Genomic DNA, 19935 nt, shown 5'->3' with positions numbered 1-19935 from the left:
CTGGAGCATCATCAGCTGGGTGCCTAGGCTAACTTTGTTGGACTTGTGATCCTGCTCTCAGAACGGAACTGGTTCGTATCTTGGGGACTTCATGTATATATATTTTTCTTTTAGAGGATATTGAGTAGGTCACAAAAATGACAATAAATAAGATGCACCTGGTATTTGGTACAAATGGTGTCCTTTAATTTTTTGTATCCATTTCAGAAAGAAAAGTTGAATCGCAGAAATATGTTTTCAGGGGTTTATTTTGGTTAGAAAATCATATTAATCATGTCAAATAAGGATTAGTACCAGCTTCAGGTACTATGCTCCCCTTTGTAAAATGACAAATATAAAGGCTTTGAATTTCATTTTTTGGAAATTCAAGAATTTTGTACACCTTTCTTAATTTACTAGATATTACAGGGCTTGATGTTTGTTAATCCATTTTTAAATTGCACATCATCCTCACCCTCACTACTTCTGAACTGACCTCACTGGCCTGGCAGGCGACTGCAAGTTGAATCTGGTGGGCGTGAGAGGGTGATGTCACTCCACCAATTAGCACTTATCCCCCCCCCCGCCCCACAATGCCATGTGATTCACAGGGTGAATAAATTATGCTGGTGAGTTGGTATAGATCAGGGTTCTTCAACTCTTAACCTCGATTCCAAATCCAGGCCGTGTTTTCAGTTTTCCCAGGTAGTTGTTTAATAATTACTGATTCTGATTGGTCAGAGGCTTCACACTTGACTGACAGGTAAAGGAAGGTTGGAAAACCAGCAGTGTTCGGACCTCGAGGACCGTGAGTTGAATATCCCTGGTATAGATGGTTTAGAGTACCTGAAGCTGGTACTAATCCTGATTGGACATGATTAATATGATTTTCTAACCAAAATGAGATCCCATGTTAGTCAGCTTGTGGAAACATGCGAGTGCTGTGGATGTCTCTTCAGATGTGGATTTGGATTTCAGCTCCTGTACTCTTCTTACACTACATTAATAAACAAATTGGACTGCTGTGTTTTTCAGGAGAGCTGTACCTTGGGGGAGTTGGGAGGAACATGTACAACAGCCTGCCGAAACTCATTGCATCCCGGGATGGATACCAAGGCTGCCTGGCCTCCATTGACCTAAACGGGAGACTCCCAGACCTGATAGCAGATGCACTCCACAGGGTGGGGTCAGTGGAACGGGGCTGCGATGGTGAGGATTGGGGTCCCACCCCTCTACACATTTATAATTTTCTTTCACTTGTACATGCTGAGCGATATACAGAACATTTTCCTTGTTGGTTTTATTGTGGTGTAATATTTATTCTCTGGATGTGTGTTGGAACAGATATACCACTGTGGCTTATAAATGGCACAGCATCAAGCCATCAGCAGGAAGTGTAACCTGCTTATTTGCCTGAGTGGACAGTGTTGACATGTTGTATCTCTTGCAAACCCTCTGATATACATATTCATCACTGCATACATGATCAGCATCTCTATCCTCTAAGGCATTATTTATGGAAGGTTTCGGGAAAAAAGCAAAATATACCCTCACCATTTTATTTGGTTGCTCACCACAATGATTCTATTCCCTGTTGCATAATGTATTTTACCAAAAGCTTCCACACAAGCAGCAGTAGAAGACTGTCCTTTGTTTTTATACTATACGATAAATACAACTTTTTCAGTCATAGACTGAAATTCTTATTGCATCCCTGGGTGGCTCATTTAAGACGAAGACATAACCATACAAGTAACAAAAAAAAAACTAACATGTGACAACCCCATGACATACACCAATACAAATCCCCATAGCACACACCCCATTCCACTGGATTTTAGTGTACCTGATTCAACAATAAGACTGATTGGAATACAAAAGATTTTTTTAATCAAATATGTTTGAAAGAAGGAAGTCTGAAATGTCTTCCTTAAGGCAGAAGTTGATATTGTTTATGCAGAATATGTGAAGAGTGAGATGAAATGTTTCTGGACAATCTAAGCATGCTGTTGTTAATGAGCTTCCTGAAACGAGTGCACCTCAGGTTTGTTAACAAAGCATTACCCAAAGACCTATAGGTGTCAGGGTTCCCTATGGACTCGCCCCTGCTTTGGACAAAACTAGCCACAGTTGCACCAGATTAACACCACAGTGTGCTGTTGTCATGGACTCACTTGCGGCTCCAAGGACAAAAACGGGGTTTATTAAATGAACTAAAAGACACAAGAAAACACTAACAAAACAAAGGACCACGAGGGGTCAAAAGTAAATGAGAATAAACAAGGCGAACAACAAAAACAGGGCAGGTAAGCAGAATACACATCTAACACCAAGAATCACAAACAAACCACTGGGGAACAGAACAGAAGCAGGAACTTAAATACCGAAACTAAAACTGGGTAACAAGACTAACACAGGACAGGTGAGACTAATTAACAAAGACTGGGAAAACAGGTCACAGGTTAATTAACTCAGGGAACTAAAACAGGGAAAGTAAGAACTAACCAAGGAAACAGAAACTAACACTGGGGAATTACAGACAGGTAAAGACACAAGCAGGGGCACAAGGAATGAAACCAAAACCAAATACAAGATCACCAGACACAAGAACTAGAAAAACTCAAACGAAACACTAGCGAGCAAAAAACAAAAACAGATGAGGTAGGATTCAAACATGAGACAGAAGGGTTCACAGACAACTGGCTGCTCAATGTGTTGAGCCATGAGGCCACCAGGGAACAGGGGGAAACACAAAGACTGACAACATGAGGGACGGGATGACCAGCAACACCTGCTGGCCAAACGGGGAAGGGACACAGAGTGGGACAACAGGGGCTGACCCTGACAGCTGTCCCATATCTGAATTAGCATTTTATGCATGTCAAGTGTTATTTGTTTCTACCAAGGTCACTGTCACACAAGGGACATGTAATGTTCAAGAATCAGAGGTACAGTATTATTAGGCTTCAAGCGTATTGAATATTTACCTCTGTTTGTGTGTTTAACTTTAACTCAGACTGATAATTCCCTTCACTGTTACCCACTTATGATCACTGGGGGGCTTGATTTACTGTCAGAGCAGGCATTGGGGCACGCAGTGCAATTAATCTATCTGTAATCTTCCAGACAAAAGGTTGCATAACTTCTGCCTGTGAGGCTGTGCACATTTGTAAAAGGAACTCATATTCCTTGAATATTCAGATTTTATAATGGCACAGGGATATTGTAAGTCACATTTATAGAGCAGCTATAGCCTATGGGCACATTCACATCGAACCAGGAAATACAGGCAAAATTAAAACTGTGTAATTATCTAAATGTTTATTTACCATAGAATTGTTGGATTAAATGTTTAATAGAAAATGTTTTGCCAGGTTTGGTGCAAGCACAAAAAATCTTAATTTGTTGTTTAAAAAGTAAAGTTTTCTTCATTCAGCATAATTATAATGTACAATAAAAGCATTATTTTCCTCAGAATGTGCCATTGAATATTTTTGTCTTTTTTTAGTTTTGCCAGTATCCTTATCTAATGATATTTTACATTGCTTACAGCATTACACTTTAATTGATCAGGAATTTCAAAATGCATGGTCCTATATCTGTAATTACTGTCCAGCCTCCCAAAACAAATGTGAATTGTGTCACCTTCCCAGGCCCTGGTGCAACCTGCACAGAGGATTCCTGCTCCAATCAGGGTGTGTGTCTGCAGCAGTGGGAGGGCTTCTCCTGTGACTGTACCATGACGTCCTATGGGGGCTCTTTCTGCCATGATCGTGAGTACACCACACCTCCTGCCTGCTCCAATCAGAGTGTGTATCTGCAGCAGTGGGAGGGCTTCTCCTGTGACTGTACCATGACGTCCTATGGGGGCTCTTTCTGCCATGATCGTGAGTACACCACACCTCCTGCCTGCTCCAATCAGAGTGTGTATCTGCAACAGTGGGAGGGCTTCTCCTGTGACTGTACCATGACGTCCTATGGGGGCTCTTTCTGCCATGATCGTGAGTACACCACACCTCCTGTCTGCTCCAATCAGGATGCGTGTCTGCAGCAGTGGAATACCAATTACATGTGGACCCAGATTTATTATGATCACATTTCCCATGCGTATAATGATTATAATGCCAGTCAAATAATCATAAAACACTGGTGGAGAAACTTCTCACCATGTGTGTGGAGAAGCTACTTCTATGGAATCATAGGTCCAAAAGGAAATTTTGATGCATAAATTCTGCCTGGATTCCATGGTTGTTAATGTTCAAAGATTGTTATTGGGCATGACAATGGGGCATAGAAAAGGGTTTAAGCTTATTCACCGAGATGCTGTTTGTGGCGCTGTTTAGCTTTTGCATGTAAACAACTCTGAGGCTCCAATAAAGAAGAACTTTGGTGTTTATCAGATGAAAGAATGTGCTGTGTAGCTGGGTGGGGACCTGGAAGTGCCCAGAGGGTGTTAGGATATCTGTTTATGCGGAAGAGATCTGCGCGCGAGCTCTCTGGCTGATTTCATATACTGATGAAAGATATACCTCAGAAATTCTGTCTGAAGAACTTGTCTTGTTGGCCTTCATCATTCCAAATATTTGAGCTATTACAATGCTTCAACAGCTGTATTTCATCTGTCTGAACAACATAAATGAAGGGAAATGTGCCCACGGTTGGTGATTTCCTCGATGTCTTTGTCTACATGCATTGATTTCCACTTGTGGTTTAGTATAGGAACACCAAGACAAGCACAAAATCACTAAGCACAATTATTCTTGTGAGACAAACTCGGACTATATATATATGTTTTTCTTAATATGTTTTTGACATCAAAACCCTTCATTCATGTTCCCCACTTGCTCATGTAGTATTGGAAGCTGGAGATGAGTGAGTGGATCACACACTGAAACATGAGATTTTGCATTATTCCCAAAAAATGTCAGGAGCCATAAAGAGAAAGACGACTCTTCAGACTTCTTGGCGAACAAATAGTGTGTGGGCATTCAGAGGGAAGGGCTGTGTGCTTCATCTGAATAACTGTCTTTAATACCTCATACAGCTGTCCTTTCTCAGTGAGTGCAGGAGTTTACCTTCGCCTTCATTCCTAAGAACATTCCTAACTCGTATTAGAAGAATAAATGTCAGCACAAAACAGCTCCTGGCTAATTTCCACATGCTCTTTTCTTGAGCTGACATTAAGTACTTCTTCATCTCTAATTATATCCAGGGCTTTTAGGAATTTAGATACTTTGAACTGGGCTTTCATTTCTGATTCTTTTATGCAGAATGAAAATTCCTTGTCCTTTCTGCTATTCTGCTTTTCAATATCCTGCTTAGACTCAACATAATTTTATTTCCTTTATGTTCACGCTTGCTGAACAAAAATGTCTTCTGGTCCTCAAACGTGACCCATATATAACACAAAACTCCCACACATGAAAGGTGTGTCCTTATGTTGACTCCCAGGGTGTGAAAAGCCTTTACTGTCACCTGTGTTGCCTTTTCTCCCTGATGTTCCCTCACCGGTATGATCATCTGCTATCAATGCGCATTCTCTCCTCCTATAGTGTGCTTGTCACTCAAACTGCACCTGCCTAAAATATTTAGCAATACTGGAGCTCCATTGACTGAAATCCTTTGTCTCTTTAGAAAAACCTGTACAATTGGTGTTTAATAGGTGTAAGGCCTTCCTCTGTCATTGGTCTCTGTGCTGTTTAATAGGCAGAGTCCTGCACCAGGTTGGGTACCTGTTGGGTACCCGCAGATAATTGCTGAAACGGGCGGATTTTAATGTTCTGGAATTTTACGAGCGGGTATGCGGGCGGGTAATTCATCACAATGCTATGAATGTGCTAAAATATTTAATAAAGCTTTTAATGTGGTTTGACTAGTTCGTGTTTCTTGTTTGTTTGTCTCTCAGAAAAAATAATCTCACGCCAAATCTGCTAAAATATAAAGCAACAACACACAGCAGCGTGTTCATGGAGGCAGCCATGTTTGTTCCGAGATATGGTAGCTCGAACAGGAGATTGTCGGACGTGATGTCACTCAACTCGGAATTTCCGAGTTCCGAGAGAAAAACTAACACACCATTAGATAACCGCCTCGACAAACATTCACATACACGTCTGAATCCTTGCTGAAGTGTGTTGTCGTGTTCTCTCTTTCATGCTCGTCACAGTATGGATAGCTTAGATCTATCTGATTTGATTTTGTGTTAAACTGACTTTTTCGTTACAATTCAAAATTCATGTAGGCCTAGCGCTTGTCACGTTGAGAGGTGCATTGAAAAAATAATTGTGTGTAATTTATCACAGGTACGGGTGGGTAACGATCGGCCTACCTCTGTCCTGAGTCTCTGTGCTCCCTGCAGCTATGCTCTAACTTTGTACAATAGCCTCCCTCTGTCAGTCTCTGTGCTGTTTAATAGGGGTAAGGCCTCACTCTGTCCTACTCCTCTGTGCTCTCTGCAGCTGTACGCTAGTGTTCTTTAATAGGTGTAAGGCCTCTGTCTGTCCTGCATCTCTGTGCTCTCTGCAACTAAACTCTGGAACTGTTTAATAAATATGAGTCTCTATGGTCTCTATAGCTATACTCTAGAGTTGTTTAATATGTGTGAGGCCTCCCTCTGTCCTGGTCTCTGTGCTCTCAGTAGATATACTCCAGTAATGCTTAATGTTTAATATGTATATTTGATGTATTGTTGCAGGCTATTACCTGAATTTACAAAAGAGTGAGCAGAGTGATAGGTGATTATAACAGATATTTCTTTATAATTAACAAATATCTCGACAATCAACAGATACCTATTTTGGAGGTTTTGCCATGTAGAGCATATAACATTTCAACAGTAAATTGAAGGTATTGTCTTCTCTTAGCATATGTAGCCATGTTAGATAACTGGTATTACCCAGCTGCTAAAGTGTGTGTGGACAAAATTTCGGTATGTTGTATGGAGATGAGTGACAAAAAAGGAAACTGTAACTTGTCTTCTTATTTATATTTTTTTGCTATTTATTGTTTTTTGTAGCATTGTTAATTGAAATGAGATTGGAGGCACTTGGGAATCTCTACAATGGGGATATGTGTCTGTGTGTGTATGTCTGTGTGTGTGTGTGGATTCTGTTTATATTACATTACAATGCAGGGACCAAATGACCACCACAATTTAATAAAAACCTGCTATTTTGACATTGTGGGGGCCATTTTTTAGGTTCACTCAAAGTGAATGCAATCAAAAAAATTTAAATGCCAAATGTCTTGTATTTTGTTTGGTTACTTATAGTTCAGGTTAGGGCTTGGTAGTGGTTAAGGTTTTCATGTTGGGATTAGAGTTTTCCCCATACAAATGAATGGAGAATCCCCACAATTATACAATTACAAACCTGTGTATGTGTGTGTGTCTGTGTTTGTTGTGCTTGTGTATGTGCATGCATGCATCTATGTGTGTGTGTGTGTGTGTGAGGCTGTACACTCACACTGCTCAAAGCTCTGATAGCCTAGTGGATTTGCTGTTGGTCAGCAATTGTACAGACCCTTTTCCATAGTTTTTATTGTCATGCAGGCTACTGTTGTTTTCATTCTCTGACAGTCAAGCCAAAGTTCCTCCAGGCAGAATAAATTGTTTCTCACTACCATCGGTGCCTTGAAGTGATCCATTTCTATGGACACCAGGGTTGCAGTACTTGAGTCCAGGACTCCTACAGTACTTGAGTCCGACTCAAGTTACATTTTTTATGGCGTGACGTGGACTTTCACTTGGACTTGATAGTTTCTTCTCTTGGACTTTGCTTTGGGCTCGAGTGTTTGCGATACTGTGATATGCAATCTTAAAAAGATATTTGAAGTCTCCATTATAAATTTACAGTTCATTTTAATATGTGAAAACCTACTAGCCTAATAAATGTATCTACTGATGCTTATTAGTGGTAAGACAAAATTGATTTATTTACAAATCGTGATCATACAAGGTGGTGATTTTTACATGGTCATGAGAGAAAAATCAATTTAAACATGGACTACTGTAATTATGTGGGTCACATTTGTTAGTGCTAATATATTCGCCCAGTTGCACATTGGCATGATTTGTTGAGGGACCAACATAACGCAAGTCTGGCATGATATTATTATGAATGAGCCAGTGTGTGCATATACTTTTCCAACGCCGTCTCAATTTAAATCCAAAGTTCAGGTCAATTTTGCATCTTATAAAGTAAATAGACACCTATACATGAGTATAGCTATCTGCTTGGGTTTGGGATTGCGTGGTTTGGTGCAACTGCAGTACAGCTGGGAAACAGAATCTGTTTTGAATATTATTAAACTGGAAACAATATTAGGGAGAGGTGCAAACCAGTCCAAAGGTAATATGTCTGTTGCCATGTCTGAATAACAAAATCTAAGAGATGCTCACTAAAAATAAACATGCTAAATTAATTTTAAAAATCCAAAATAAGACTGCATCTTAACAATCACAATGAACTAAAACTCCATGTTCTCTACTACCAAATAGCGATAAACACCCAGGTCTATAGCCTTAGTATTTTTTATGTTAGCCCAGTCTGAATTTCCTGGAAAAAGCACTACAAATGCTACAGTGAGAATAACTTGCAGAGGCTTTTTCTGCCTTGCTTTGGTCTTATGTACACTTGTCTCAAATGAGTTAGCATGTTGCATGTGTTTCCAGCTACATGTCTGAGTTCGGTATAACAAAGCTGACCGACAGTCTTGTTCTTATCAACTACTTTCTCTCTCTGGTGTTGTTGTGATTTATTAAACCAATATACAGTGGTACCTCGAAACTTGAACTTAATCCGTTCAGAACTTAAGATCAAATCCTAAAACGTTCGAGTTCTGATCGAATTTTCCCCATAAGAAATAATGGAAAACCTAATTAATTGGTTCCTGGCCCCAAAAAAATACACCGAAATATGTTTTTTTTTTTAGCATTAAAACACAAAATGAACCGGATAAAAGAAGAAGAGCATATACTGTACTAAACACATCTAAGCACATTTATCAAAACAGTAATTTGTAAAGTAAGAAAATAAATGTATCCAAACAATGTGTAAAGTAAAAAAAAAACAATGCCACGCCCCCTCGTTAACCCCGTGTGGAATCCCCGTGTGATCAGCTGTTTCTGGTTTTCATTAGCCCTCTGTATTTTGTCCACATGTCAGTTTGTTTCCTCAGTCTGGTCATTGTATTGTCCGTCTGCGTTTTGCCTGCCTTACCTGTTATTAAACCCCGTATTCCCCGATACCCTGACATCTGCGCCTTTGTCTCCGTTCCGTCCCACTCAGTAAGACAATATTATTATAATTACATGTATTAATTTTTTATTATTAATATTAAAATAATTAGTAAGACATCTTTATTTTTAAAAGTATTTTATTATATAATAATAATTACTGTTACTGTCTATCATTGTCTAAATGTATTTTTACTGTCTAAATATATATGTATTCAGCTATAGTGCAAACATGCACGATGATATCACAGCGAATGCGAGGCAGAGACTGAAGCGTTACCCTTTGTTTCTGCTGAGAGACGTGCCGCGTGACTCATTTCCCAGTGCATGTACAAGCTATCTTAGGTCGGCGTTCACGGTTTGACTTCTGAGATTCAGATCGAGCTCTAGGTAATTTTTTTTCGAACTGGTTGGTTTGACTTATAAGAAATTCGAGTTCCAATGAGTTCGAGAACTGAGGTACCAACGTATTCCAAAAATACCGATTTAAGTGACGTGGGAGGGTCTTTGAGCTCTTCAGCATTAGCCGTAATCAACTCATAGCCACATTTAGCATAATGTTTTCCATGTTGAACATCTATTTGTGAATTTAGGTCATGCCCATGTAGGCCTGGAATGCTCTTCAGCAAAATCCATTAAAAGACCATGATATATCGAATGCAGAAATTTGCAGAATCACCAGCAGAACCTGGTACCCAGAATTCAATGTGCAATGTTAGGTCACATTACAACTACCTCCTCCAAATCCAACATTCAGCCTATTGGCAAGTATAACTACTGAGATACTTCACAGCTATGATTCTTAAACAAGGAATTCTCTTACTCTCCAATGACACTGTTTTTGCTGTTATGGCGCAACAGTAAACCAAGGGAGAGAAATCCACCATCATCATAAGGCCAGCCAAGGTGACAAAGCAGCTTGCAGTGCTGCTGTTTAGGTCCTGTTATGGACATTTTCTTATTGACATAGCAAAGGTGTACTATTGTGATGGCTGCGCCTACTGTTAAATTGGACATCATCTGCCCATGTTTACAGATCTAGTAATATACTGTATCTTTTTAACATTTAAAGGTCTCATTAAACCAAGCTGCCATGTGTAATTGAATTCAGTTGTAGGATTTTGTGTCTCCAGTCAATTAAGTTCTTGTTCCACAGATATAAACGGGCAGAATTCATTATTCAGGAAGGTTTATTGTAGTAGAAACATACACAGTTTTGATACATTTAATCTAGTTGTGGAAGATCCCTTCTAAGGGGTCCCTTGCCTCATGTACTCTGCTGGATGGAATAGGCCCTATGCTCTCTGTGACCCTGCATTCAATAAGAAGTACAGATAAGGGGTTGATAGATAACTTGTTCATTTGGATGGAGAGAACATTACCATAGACATGAATCGCACCCATAAACTAAAAGCCTCAGATGGCTGTCATAACAGTACAGAAATGTTTTGACTGAATTTGAGAAAATTGCTCAGTTTAAAAATTCTTTATAGGAGTCCACTCCTTCTCCACTTGTAGCACTGGTGCTCCTTATAAAAAATTTTAGGAGCATCAGCAGAAAATTGAGGCGCGCCATTTAAATTGACATGCAGTGTAACTCATTCATATTTCCCCATCTCAAAACACTGATAAATGTTTTGGTAATAAATATATAGTTTGCAGAAATAACAATGTGATGTTTTACTTTAAAGGGAAAAGTCGCAAAGTGAAGTAGCAAGCTGTTATTGTGCTTTATGAATGTGTCATGAGGCACGTTTCCATTGAGAGTCTGGTTCTGAGTTCCTGGGCTGTCTTGATCAGTCACTTTTGTAGCTCCTGGCCATTTTTGTGTGTCGCTTTCCCACTGTACGACAGGAACTGGGACTTTTATGCTGAACAAGGTTAAACTTTACATATTACTTCACAGGAAACTACACCACCACCCAAAACAATGGATGATCAAGAGGTTTGTTTTGTTATTAATTTGTTAGTTACGGCAAGATATCGCTATAAGCCCCTAATGTCAGGATATAATGTTTCTCCTAATATTTAGGCAAAGATGTGAGATGTCTGAAAATCACTCAGGTACATCATTACATGTGAATACAGTAGATCGTCACGCATAATATAGTCTTATAAGCAATACTATACCGTTTTCATCAAGAAATATCTCTATCCAGCGAATTAAATAATTAAATTTATTATCTGTAAAAACAAAAAACATCGAAAAGGCATGTGATGTTTTAAAATATATGGCTTGTTTAACTCAAGAGCTTCGTAAAAAGACATGAAAACAACAGCGAAACCATGTACAAATCAGCGCACGACAGGGGAAACATAGGGAAACTGAATTGCCCGGAACAGCTAAAACTTTTTTATTTCGAGTCGTGCCTTCCAAATCCCACTGGATCCGTTTATCCGACCATATGGCGATTAAAGCCTTTGTTTCCTTGTTTGTCCATCCTTCCGTTTGACTTTTTTTTATATTTTTTGCTTTTTTTTATGCTTTTTATTTCGTTTCTCGCTGTTTGTTGTGTGTATTTTGTGTTTCAGTGGCAGGCTATTTGCATAACCAATCAACAGCAAATACGTTTGTAAGTCCCACCTCAAAATACCAAAGAAGTACCCCAGCTGGTTTGGCACTTTCGGTACTCGAACTTTCGGTACTGGTACTCGACCGGAAGTCAATGGAAAAGCGAAAGTACCGAAAGTACCGTACTTTGTGTGGTGGAAAAGCGCCCAATATGGTCACAGTCTGGAGTCCTGCTTTTTGTACCTGTCTGTTGTCTGTCATGACATGAAGTATGACATTGCTGCCGTAACTCCACATAACATCTCATAAAATGTTATGCCACTGCTTTCTTACTCGTCGACTGCTGATATATTGTAATATATCACTCCATGAATTTCTTCTTATGCTTTGCCCCTTGATTTGTACATAATATTCTGCTGTAATTTTCACAAAGGCTTTTTCTGCAGCCAAGTTCCATGTTGTTGATACTCTGATTTACAAGCAGGGTGCTTAACTGTGCTTGTCTTTTGTTGGTCCATTGCCCATTTCTCAAAGCACACAGTTATGGCACATTAAAAAATATCTATTCCAGTATACTGTAAATGTATAATATAAAAGGTAGGAATTTTTCAGAAGATTGCATAGTAATTATCCATTGATTTTTTTCTAAAGTGTAATTTGGTGTGTAAAGAGACTCAGGAGAGGGTGAAGGCTAATGCTCCTCAAGGGCTAGTTTGACAAGGGAACACTATACGAAAGGGCTGTGTGTGTAAAGCTGATGGTCCATTCAGGGCAGTCAGGGCAGTGTCCTCTGCAGGTGGGAGGCAATGATTCAATCAGAAATGTCATATTCCAGTATCTCCTGCAGGAAGGACATGATGATCCAATTGGGGTGGAAATCTTCCTGTATTTCCTGTGGGTAGGTGGGTGGCTGTCCATTCAAAGCAGTAATCCTCCAGGATCCTCTGCAGGTAGGTGGATGGCTGTCCATTCAAAGCAGTAATCCTCCAGGATCCCCTGCAGGTAGGTGGATGGCTGTCCATTCAAAGCAGTAATCCTCCAGGATCCTCTGCAGGTAGGTGGGTGGCTGTCCATTCAAAGCGGTAATCCTCCAGGATCCTCTGCAGGTAGGTGGGTGGCTGTCCATTCAAAGCAGTAATCCTCCAAGATCCTCTGCAGGTAGGTGGGTGGCTGTCCATTGAAAGCAGGTTTGGGGCAATGGTCCATTGGGGTGGTCATCCTAATACCCACTGGCAGAAGCTACACATGTGAACCTGAATCATGAAATATTCCATGCTTGGGCACGGTTAAGAATCACTCTTTATGCCCATTTGAAGAACTGTGCCCGGGCACAATTCATATGGACTCAAGCATGGTATGCATCTAGTGTGATCGCTAACCGTAACGATGCATGGAACACAGACATGATGTCAGTGATGCGACTGGGACATGCATACACACACGTGCACTATACATGAACCACACCCGTAAATAACAGATCGGGTTGGCTGTACAGATCGGGTAGTGAGAAACATTCAACAAACATGGCAGCAAAGGGACCATTTTGGTCTATAGGAGAGGTGCAGTGTTTACTGGAAATGTGGGCTGATGAGAGTATCCAGGAAAAAGTGGATGCAACACACAAAAACTTGGAGATATTTGATGAAATAGGGACTTCTTATTCGTGCAGCACAATTAAATGAAGATCACTGTGTTGCATAATCAATAAATTTATGAGGGCCTTGTCTCATTAAACCCAAAACAACTCAAAATAGGCCACAAAATAAAGGCATTAATCATGAACTCCATTGTGCTGTGTGATAGTGCTCTTTTGCTTTTGTTTTTATCCCAACACAAAAAGTCACACGGTGCTTCATGCTTCAGTCTAGAACGTTAAGCCCAATGTGAGTGCAGACCAGCAGGAGAGGAGGCACAATCACGGTACAAGACAACCTGGCCAAGTGTGAGTATACCCTAACAGACCACCCTGTGACACTGACCAAGATAAATGGTTTGAAGATGGATGGCCCTCAGTTTTAGTCCTTTGCTGGCAGACTGCATCAGAGTCGTTATCGCAAATCACAGACCTGTTTGCTGTCACTGGGTCAATTAAAATATGTAACAGGGCCAGTGACAGCAAAATGAGTGAGTGGTGTGACATTGTTCTGAGTTTTTAGAATAGTGAAGCTGTCACTGTGAGGAAGGTGATTAATATATCGAACTGTGCAGAAAGCCACATGTGAGACAGCACACTTTTATTAAAAGTGTGGTGAAAATTAAATGAAAATTTCCATCCCTGTTCACAAATATACAACTATAACAATTCAATACAGACATTTTTTAAATTTTAGATAGAAATCTCAAAATAAAAGTAAAAATAAATTATGCTTAGATCTTTGTGACATGGAAATCTAAAACCTATATGGCAAATGGCTGTAAGTCTGACAACTGTTGAAAGTGTGCTTAATAACTAGAAAGACCCTCATTTTAATGCATTAGTCTTCAACAAAACAAAACAAATATTGCACATTGTGATATTTTTAACCAGTGAGTAGTGTTTTAAAATTAAATTAATCAGATCACATTTTTCACCTTTCTCTCCTCTATCAACATCCCTGTGAGACACTCACTGAACATCATAACCAAAGCTTTCATGTTGTTTATGAGTAGGAAGGAATACTATTTGTTTCTGTTAAAAATCTTTAATAGAGCCTCAAATTTAACAATAACAGAATAACATTACAGTATATTGATTTATACCATGGTTTTGGTAAATAGTATTTTCTTATTGGTCCAGATATGTCACATGGGTGTTGACTATTTTCATGCAACTGCACAAGTACTGTAATTCTGGCAGCCTAATAGCAGTTCAATATTAATGTTCTTTAATGGTTCATTAAACATGTTAATATAAAATCCTGTGTTACCTTTTACTCAGAAATAAGCCATCATTCTCATCAGCATAATTTTCCTTGGTTTTCAAAACACAAACACCGGACTGTTGGCGGTAGCCTGACCAGACGCTAGGCGCTGTATTTTTAAGAGTTCATTGGAACATTATTAAATGCTAATTGAAATAATTTTCTCCTGAAAAATTAGCCATGACTAGTTTATTCAGTTATTATTTTTTGTTCATTTGCTGTGGGATAAATCACTTCAAGGTGTGCAGTCATAGGAATATAACTAAATCCAACTTGATTCGCGATCCTCCGATTTGCGTTGGCCACATTGTCCTTGATTATTTTCATATAACTGAACACCTTGTCATGGTTTATCCTTTACATAAACAGGATTGTGTCATCCAGTATCTCATTTTGAAATTTATTGCTATATTGTAAAAATTTGATATGCCGCACAGCCCTGTGGCTTTGCATCATCCCCCTCATTCTCAGTGACTGATTGGTCAGAAACAGTGAAAAGTACTACTGGTGCAGTGGTGTTTTTTACATCATCCCCCTCATTCTCAGTGACTGATTGGTCAGAAACAGTGAAAAGTACTACTGGTGCAGTGGTGTTTTTTACATCATCCCCCTCATTCTCAGTGACTGATTGGTCAAAAACAGTGAAAAGTATTACTGGTGCAGTGGTGTTTTTTACATCATCCCCCTCATTCTCAGTGACTGATTGGTCAAAAACAGTGAAAAGTATTACTGGTGCAGTGGTGTTATTTACATCATCCCCCTCATTCTCAGCCATTGATTTGTCAAGAACAGCTGGTTGCAAATTGTAAGGCAACATTGGTTATGTGATCAAATCATTGCTTGTTCCATTTTCCCCCTGTGGAACAGAAAAGGGCAGTGCAGGGGGGGATTAGCTACCCAGATCTCTTGAGCTGAGGATTATGGTGCAGAACATTGCTGAACTAGCCTGGACATGTGGCAGGCCTAAGTGTGAAGTCTCCATGATGGAGTGCCACTGGGTGATTGAATGATACATAGCTGAGGATACTTATCTAACTAGGACCATGGTTTGGAGATTAGGTCAGCCATTTAATATAAAACATATATACTGTACTGTATATAAATCTTTACTCAGTAAAATAACAGTATTTATTTGGCAGAGTAGTGCTTTACTCTGCTACACTGTCACGGTGTTGTATACTGTACTGCTGTATCTTTAATAGACTTGTGTTCTTCTGTGTCAGGTAATGACATGTTTCTCTGTGTCAGGTAATCATAGTGCCACTGACAATGAAGAGTTGTTTAAATCATGTGTTCTGTTTTGATTAATCATGTGTTCCATGTTCCGTAAATCTTCCAGATTGTTCTCGTGGTCCTCAATTTTTTTCTCTAAATAGTAATATTATTAAAGACTAAGCAATCATGGCTGCTATGCCTCCAGTTTGCACATTACTTGCTGGTAATGGTGAAAGGTGCCATCGATCATCAAAGTGTTGTCGCATGGAGAGACAGACGAGTCTGTTCACACAAGTAAATATCTGTAAAATCACCCATCACCTGTGGTTGTTTTACATTGTGTGAAAATGAGAGAATCAAAACATTATGAAACTTTGAAAGGGAAAGGGATTCTTCTTTTCTTTTAGAGCCTAGGGGATGAATCTCTGATGGGGTACTAGTTTCTGTGTCTTTCAGTCTTATTTATACCATATAAAGGGCAGAGAGGAAGAAAGATGATATTGAAACAGTATCAAGACTTGACATGAAAATTACTAGTCAGTTTCTGAACCCAGATCTTAGCAATATTGATGAAATATATTCAAACTTAAATGAGCAAGCAGTCACCATATGTTGTGTCCAGAGGTGGACATTTAAAGTCCAGAAAGTAAAAACAGACCAAGACTTTCTTTCAACCAACCATTTGAGGACTCTGTGACTCTGACTCATTATACTCGATTGGTTGGTTGAAACAAATTATTGCCTGGATTTGACTTTTTTTTTTTATTCATAAATGTCCACATACAGTTATGTCTTTACCATCCTTCCTAATCGTGACCCAACTATAGCATCACTCCTTCACCAAATGGCCCTTGCATTGCCCAATCTAATGATTGCTGTTTCTACCCTAGTTTGACTTCATTAAAATTTATGAATAGTTAAAAAATGTCCAGTTTCCTGGAAGGCTTTTGCTGCCCAGTGATGGGCTGGTGATGTGCCCAGGGTGTCCCCTGCCTCATGCCTTGTGCATCTAGGCTTAGACTCCAGTCCTGTACTGGAGAAATGCTTATGGATGGATGAATGGGTGGTTGGAAGAACTTTCTATTGAGTTTTATATGATAATTAGTTTCAACAGTTTGCTTAGCTAGGTAGATCATTTCACTGGGCTATTCCAAAACTCTGCAAGTGCCTTTTTTTATTAATTCATTTAACACTTTCATTCAGTTATATTAATTATTGTTTAGCTGATGTCATTGTTGTGTTTTCACAGCTTTGCCTCGACACTGAAAGAAACACCAAGTGTTTTGGTTGAACAAAAGTGTTAACACGCCCTATTCTTCCAAACTGCCATTCACTTGTAACACTCCTGTCATTTTTCTTGCGCGCACTCAGGAAGCGGAAAGAGGCAGAAACATAGCATTTATTCATAACACAACTTCCAAATAATAGTAAGATGTCAGAAGTTCTGAAGGTCAGGTTTAGCTTCCCATACAACATTTCTGTCTCTGACCAAGCATGATACTGTGTGAAATATTCCCTGACTGGGCATAGGAAAGTTTAAAGGCTCAAAGACCCAATGGCAAAATCACCCTGCCAAACACAAGGTGTTCAATTACAGTATGAGCACAGAGTTCGAACCCACAAAGCTCACCCCATAAGTAATAAAAATTTAAATGAAGACAGATACTGGAGGCAGGAAATGTTTTGGTTGGCCAGAGTATTCCATATGGGCTTGTAGAGTCATGAGACTTGAGGAAATAGTTTGGTAGGCCAGAGTATTCCATATGGGCTTGTAGAGTCATGAGACTTGAGGAAATAGTTTGGTAGGCCAGAGTATTCCATATGGGCTTGTAGAGTTATGAGTCTTGAGGTTTCCCCCTAGGTTCCTGAGTTTAAAAAAAAATCATAACAGAGATCAAAGGGCAAGCGGGATTAAGAATATCAAACCTTCCCACACCTAACCCTCCTCTGCCTGTGTCCTGAACTACAGCACCCTTCTCTCTTTTTCATGCATGTACACACACATACTTTGTTACGAATTCACACATGCCTCTCTCTGGGTTTTATGTGTCTCCTGGAGGAGATTCAACCCACTGAGCAAACATAATAGCCACAGATGGCAGCTTGTTCAATGCTACATTTTAATTATGGCATGGCACTGCTTGGCTGCCTTACAATGGTTTGTGAAATTGGTTTCAATATGTATAATTTTGGAAGCTTTTCAAGACTCTGCTGGCGTCACGGTACCTAACAATTGTCACAAATTTTATCAGCCATGCTCTCATGTCAAGCATGGCCTCTTGGGCTGACTAACTACAAACTTCACTCACCTCTGCTTTTCACAATAAAATCTTAGCTGGGGCATCACTGTCAAAATGATGGAGCTCACTTAGGGAGACCTGTGACAGAGACTGTCAGTCATTAGCTGCTGTTTACATATTTACTCAGCTTTGATGGTGTTTGTAATACTATGCAATAGGGGTTAGGGAGAAAATGATTCTGTTACAAACTGTGATCCTTCAAGGTGGCGATCACATTTGGTACTGCTAACATATTTGCCCAGTTGCACACAGCCTGATTTTATTAAGGGACTGACATGCATGAGTTTGGCATGGTGGTATCATGAATGAGTAAGTGTGTGGAAAGATTTTACCTGCACCATCTCAATTTAATTAAAGCCAAAAGTAAACCGCAAGAGTGTGAAATGTTTACTTTTATCTATACCTCTTCCTTGAACACCATGAACAGTTTCTAAACAAATTGAACTATTTACACCTTTTCTATACTCCTCCCTCGGGTTTCATCTCACGCTGTGTCTTGCACTTTCATTGGCTACAGCTTGTCACCGCACTAATTTCCAATCACAACACTTTTCACACTACAGGATTTTGAGTTGCTGACAGATTCAGATATTTAGCTAGCTAGATTCTGCTAGATATCTAACGGGCATCTGCAATGCATATGTGACTCTGTCCGGTCGCATCTTTGAAGTAATAGCAATCGAGCGCCGACTTGCCAGCGCTAAGCAAACACTAATGTGTCAAAAAATGTATAAATTTTTTATTCCGCATTCCAAACTGCAAATGATGCAACCGAAATGTGTACCACTGCAGCCCTTGTCTTCACATTAAATGTAGACCTGAAATGCTCTTCAGCAAAATTTGCTTAAAAATTTCTATTCATATCGCATCAGCAAACATACATCGATATAGTATTGATTTGGGCAGTTGTTCCTGATTCCCACCCCTACCATGCAATATTTTGTATAATATAGAAGCTTCGTGATCAATATCTGCAAACCTCTGTGTAAAAAGAAATGTCAATCAGAGCAGACTGACAAGATACTCAGGTGATGCTTTGTCTAATATATATGTGGACTTTCTTCAGCTGGGACACTGCTGGTTTTGTGCAAATAGAGGTACAATAATTCAGGGTATGCATGCTTTAACAATGCACAGACGGCCTTCTTGAGTTGGTCTGAATGTTACTGGTAGATTACAAAGGAGGAAGCGAGGCCCATGGCAGGTTAGCTTAGCCCCTATGCATTGATGGAGGGAAACGAGAAGGAAACTTGAAATGGCACCAGCCCAAAGCTATGCTGCAATTCGGCAAGAATGCAGCCTGTTTCACAGCTGGACTTACAATTGAAAGTGTGAACTTAGTAATGTAGGTTCAAATCCCCAGATACCTTTCTGCATTAATCTCATTTCCTTCTGTAAGGACGTGGCTGTAATGATGAGTAATATAGGATTACAGCCCATGTGATGCTGTGAAGCTTGGAATTTACCTACCTACGGGTGCAGGAGAGATTTTTAGGTTCTTGATAGATGTTTTATTCTTAGATTGATTTTTTCTGCATTGCATGCTGATTGTTTGACCAAAACTGCATGCAGCACAACTTTGGCAGCTCAGTTCTCAACTTGTTAAGAACCCAAACCCCACGACAGTGGAATATAAACAAAATACAGCAAGCATATAGGTTTTGAATAACATAAGTGACTGAGTAATTTATCCTTCATTAAATCAGTAGGGAATTGTGGAAATAGAAAATAAATTTTAAAGCTATGTGTAGGTCAATAGGAATGAAAACTTTACCATGTCTACCTACAAACAGA

At 39.6% G+C, this 19935-nt stretch overlaps 2 protein-coding genes across 2 annotated transcripts in view; both read left to right on the top strand.

Annotated features, from left to right (window-relative positions):
* Positions 1-3826, top strand: part of LOC111851973 (neurexin-2-like) — a gene marked incomplete at its 3' end in the record, with an annotated part of 418474 nt that extends 414648 nt beyond the window's left edge. Inside the window, exons 14-15 of the mRNA XM_023827376.2 lie at positions 1015-1188; positions 3633-3826. Of these exons, the coding sequence (XP_023683144.2) occupies positions 1015-1188; positions 3633-3826 (368 nt within the window). The remainder of the gene's footprint in view (positions 1-1014; positions 1189-3632) is intronic.
* Positions 3827-3926: 100 nt separating this feature from the next.
* LOC140577544 (neurexin-2-beta-like) overlaps positions 3927-19935 on the top strand; it is a 314016-nt gene continuing 298007 nt past the window's right edge. Inside the window, exon 1 of the mRNA XM_072717164.1 lies at positions 3927-3980. Within this exon, the coding sequence (XP_072573265.1) occupies positions 3947-3980 (34 nt within the window). The 5' untranslated portion in view covers positions 3927-3946. The remainder of the gene's footprint in view (positions 3981-19935) is intronic.

This window comes from Paramormyrops kingsleyae, chromosome 10 (genome assembly GCF_048594095.1).
Source record: "Paramormyrops kingsleyae isolate MSU_618 chromosome 10, PKINGS_0.4, whole genome shotgun sequence".
Lineage (NCBI taxonomy): Eukaryota > Metazoa > Chordata > Actinopteri > Osteoglossiformes > Mormyridae > Paramormyrops > Paramormyrops kingsleyae.
This window is presented reverse-complemented; position numbering and strand designations above follow the sequence as displayed.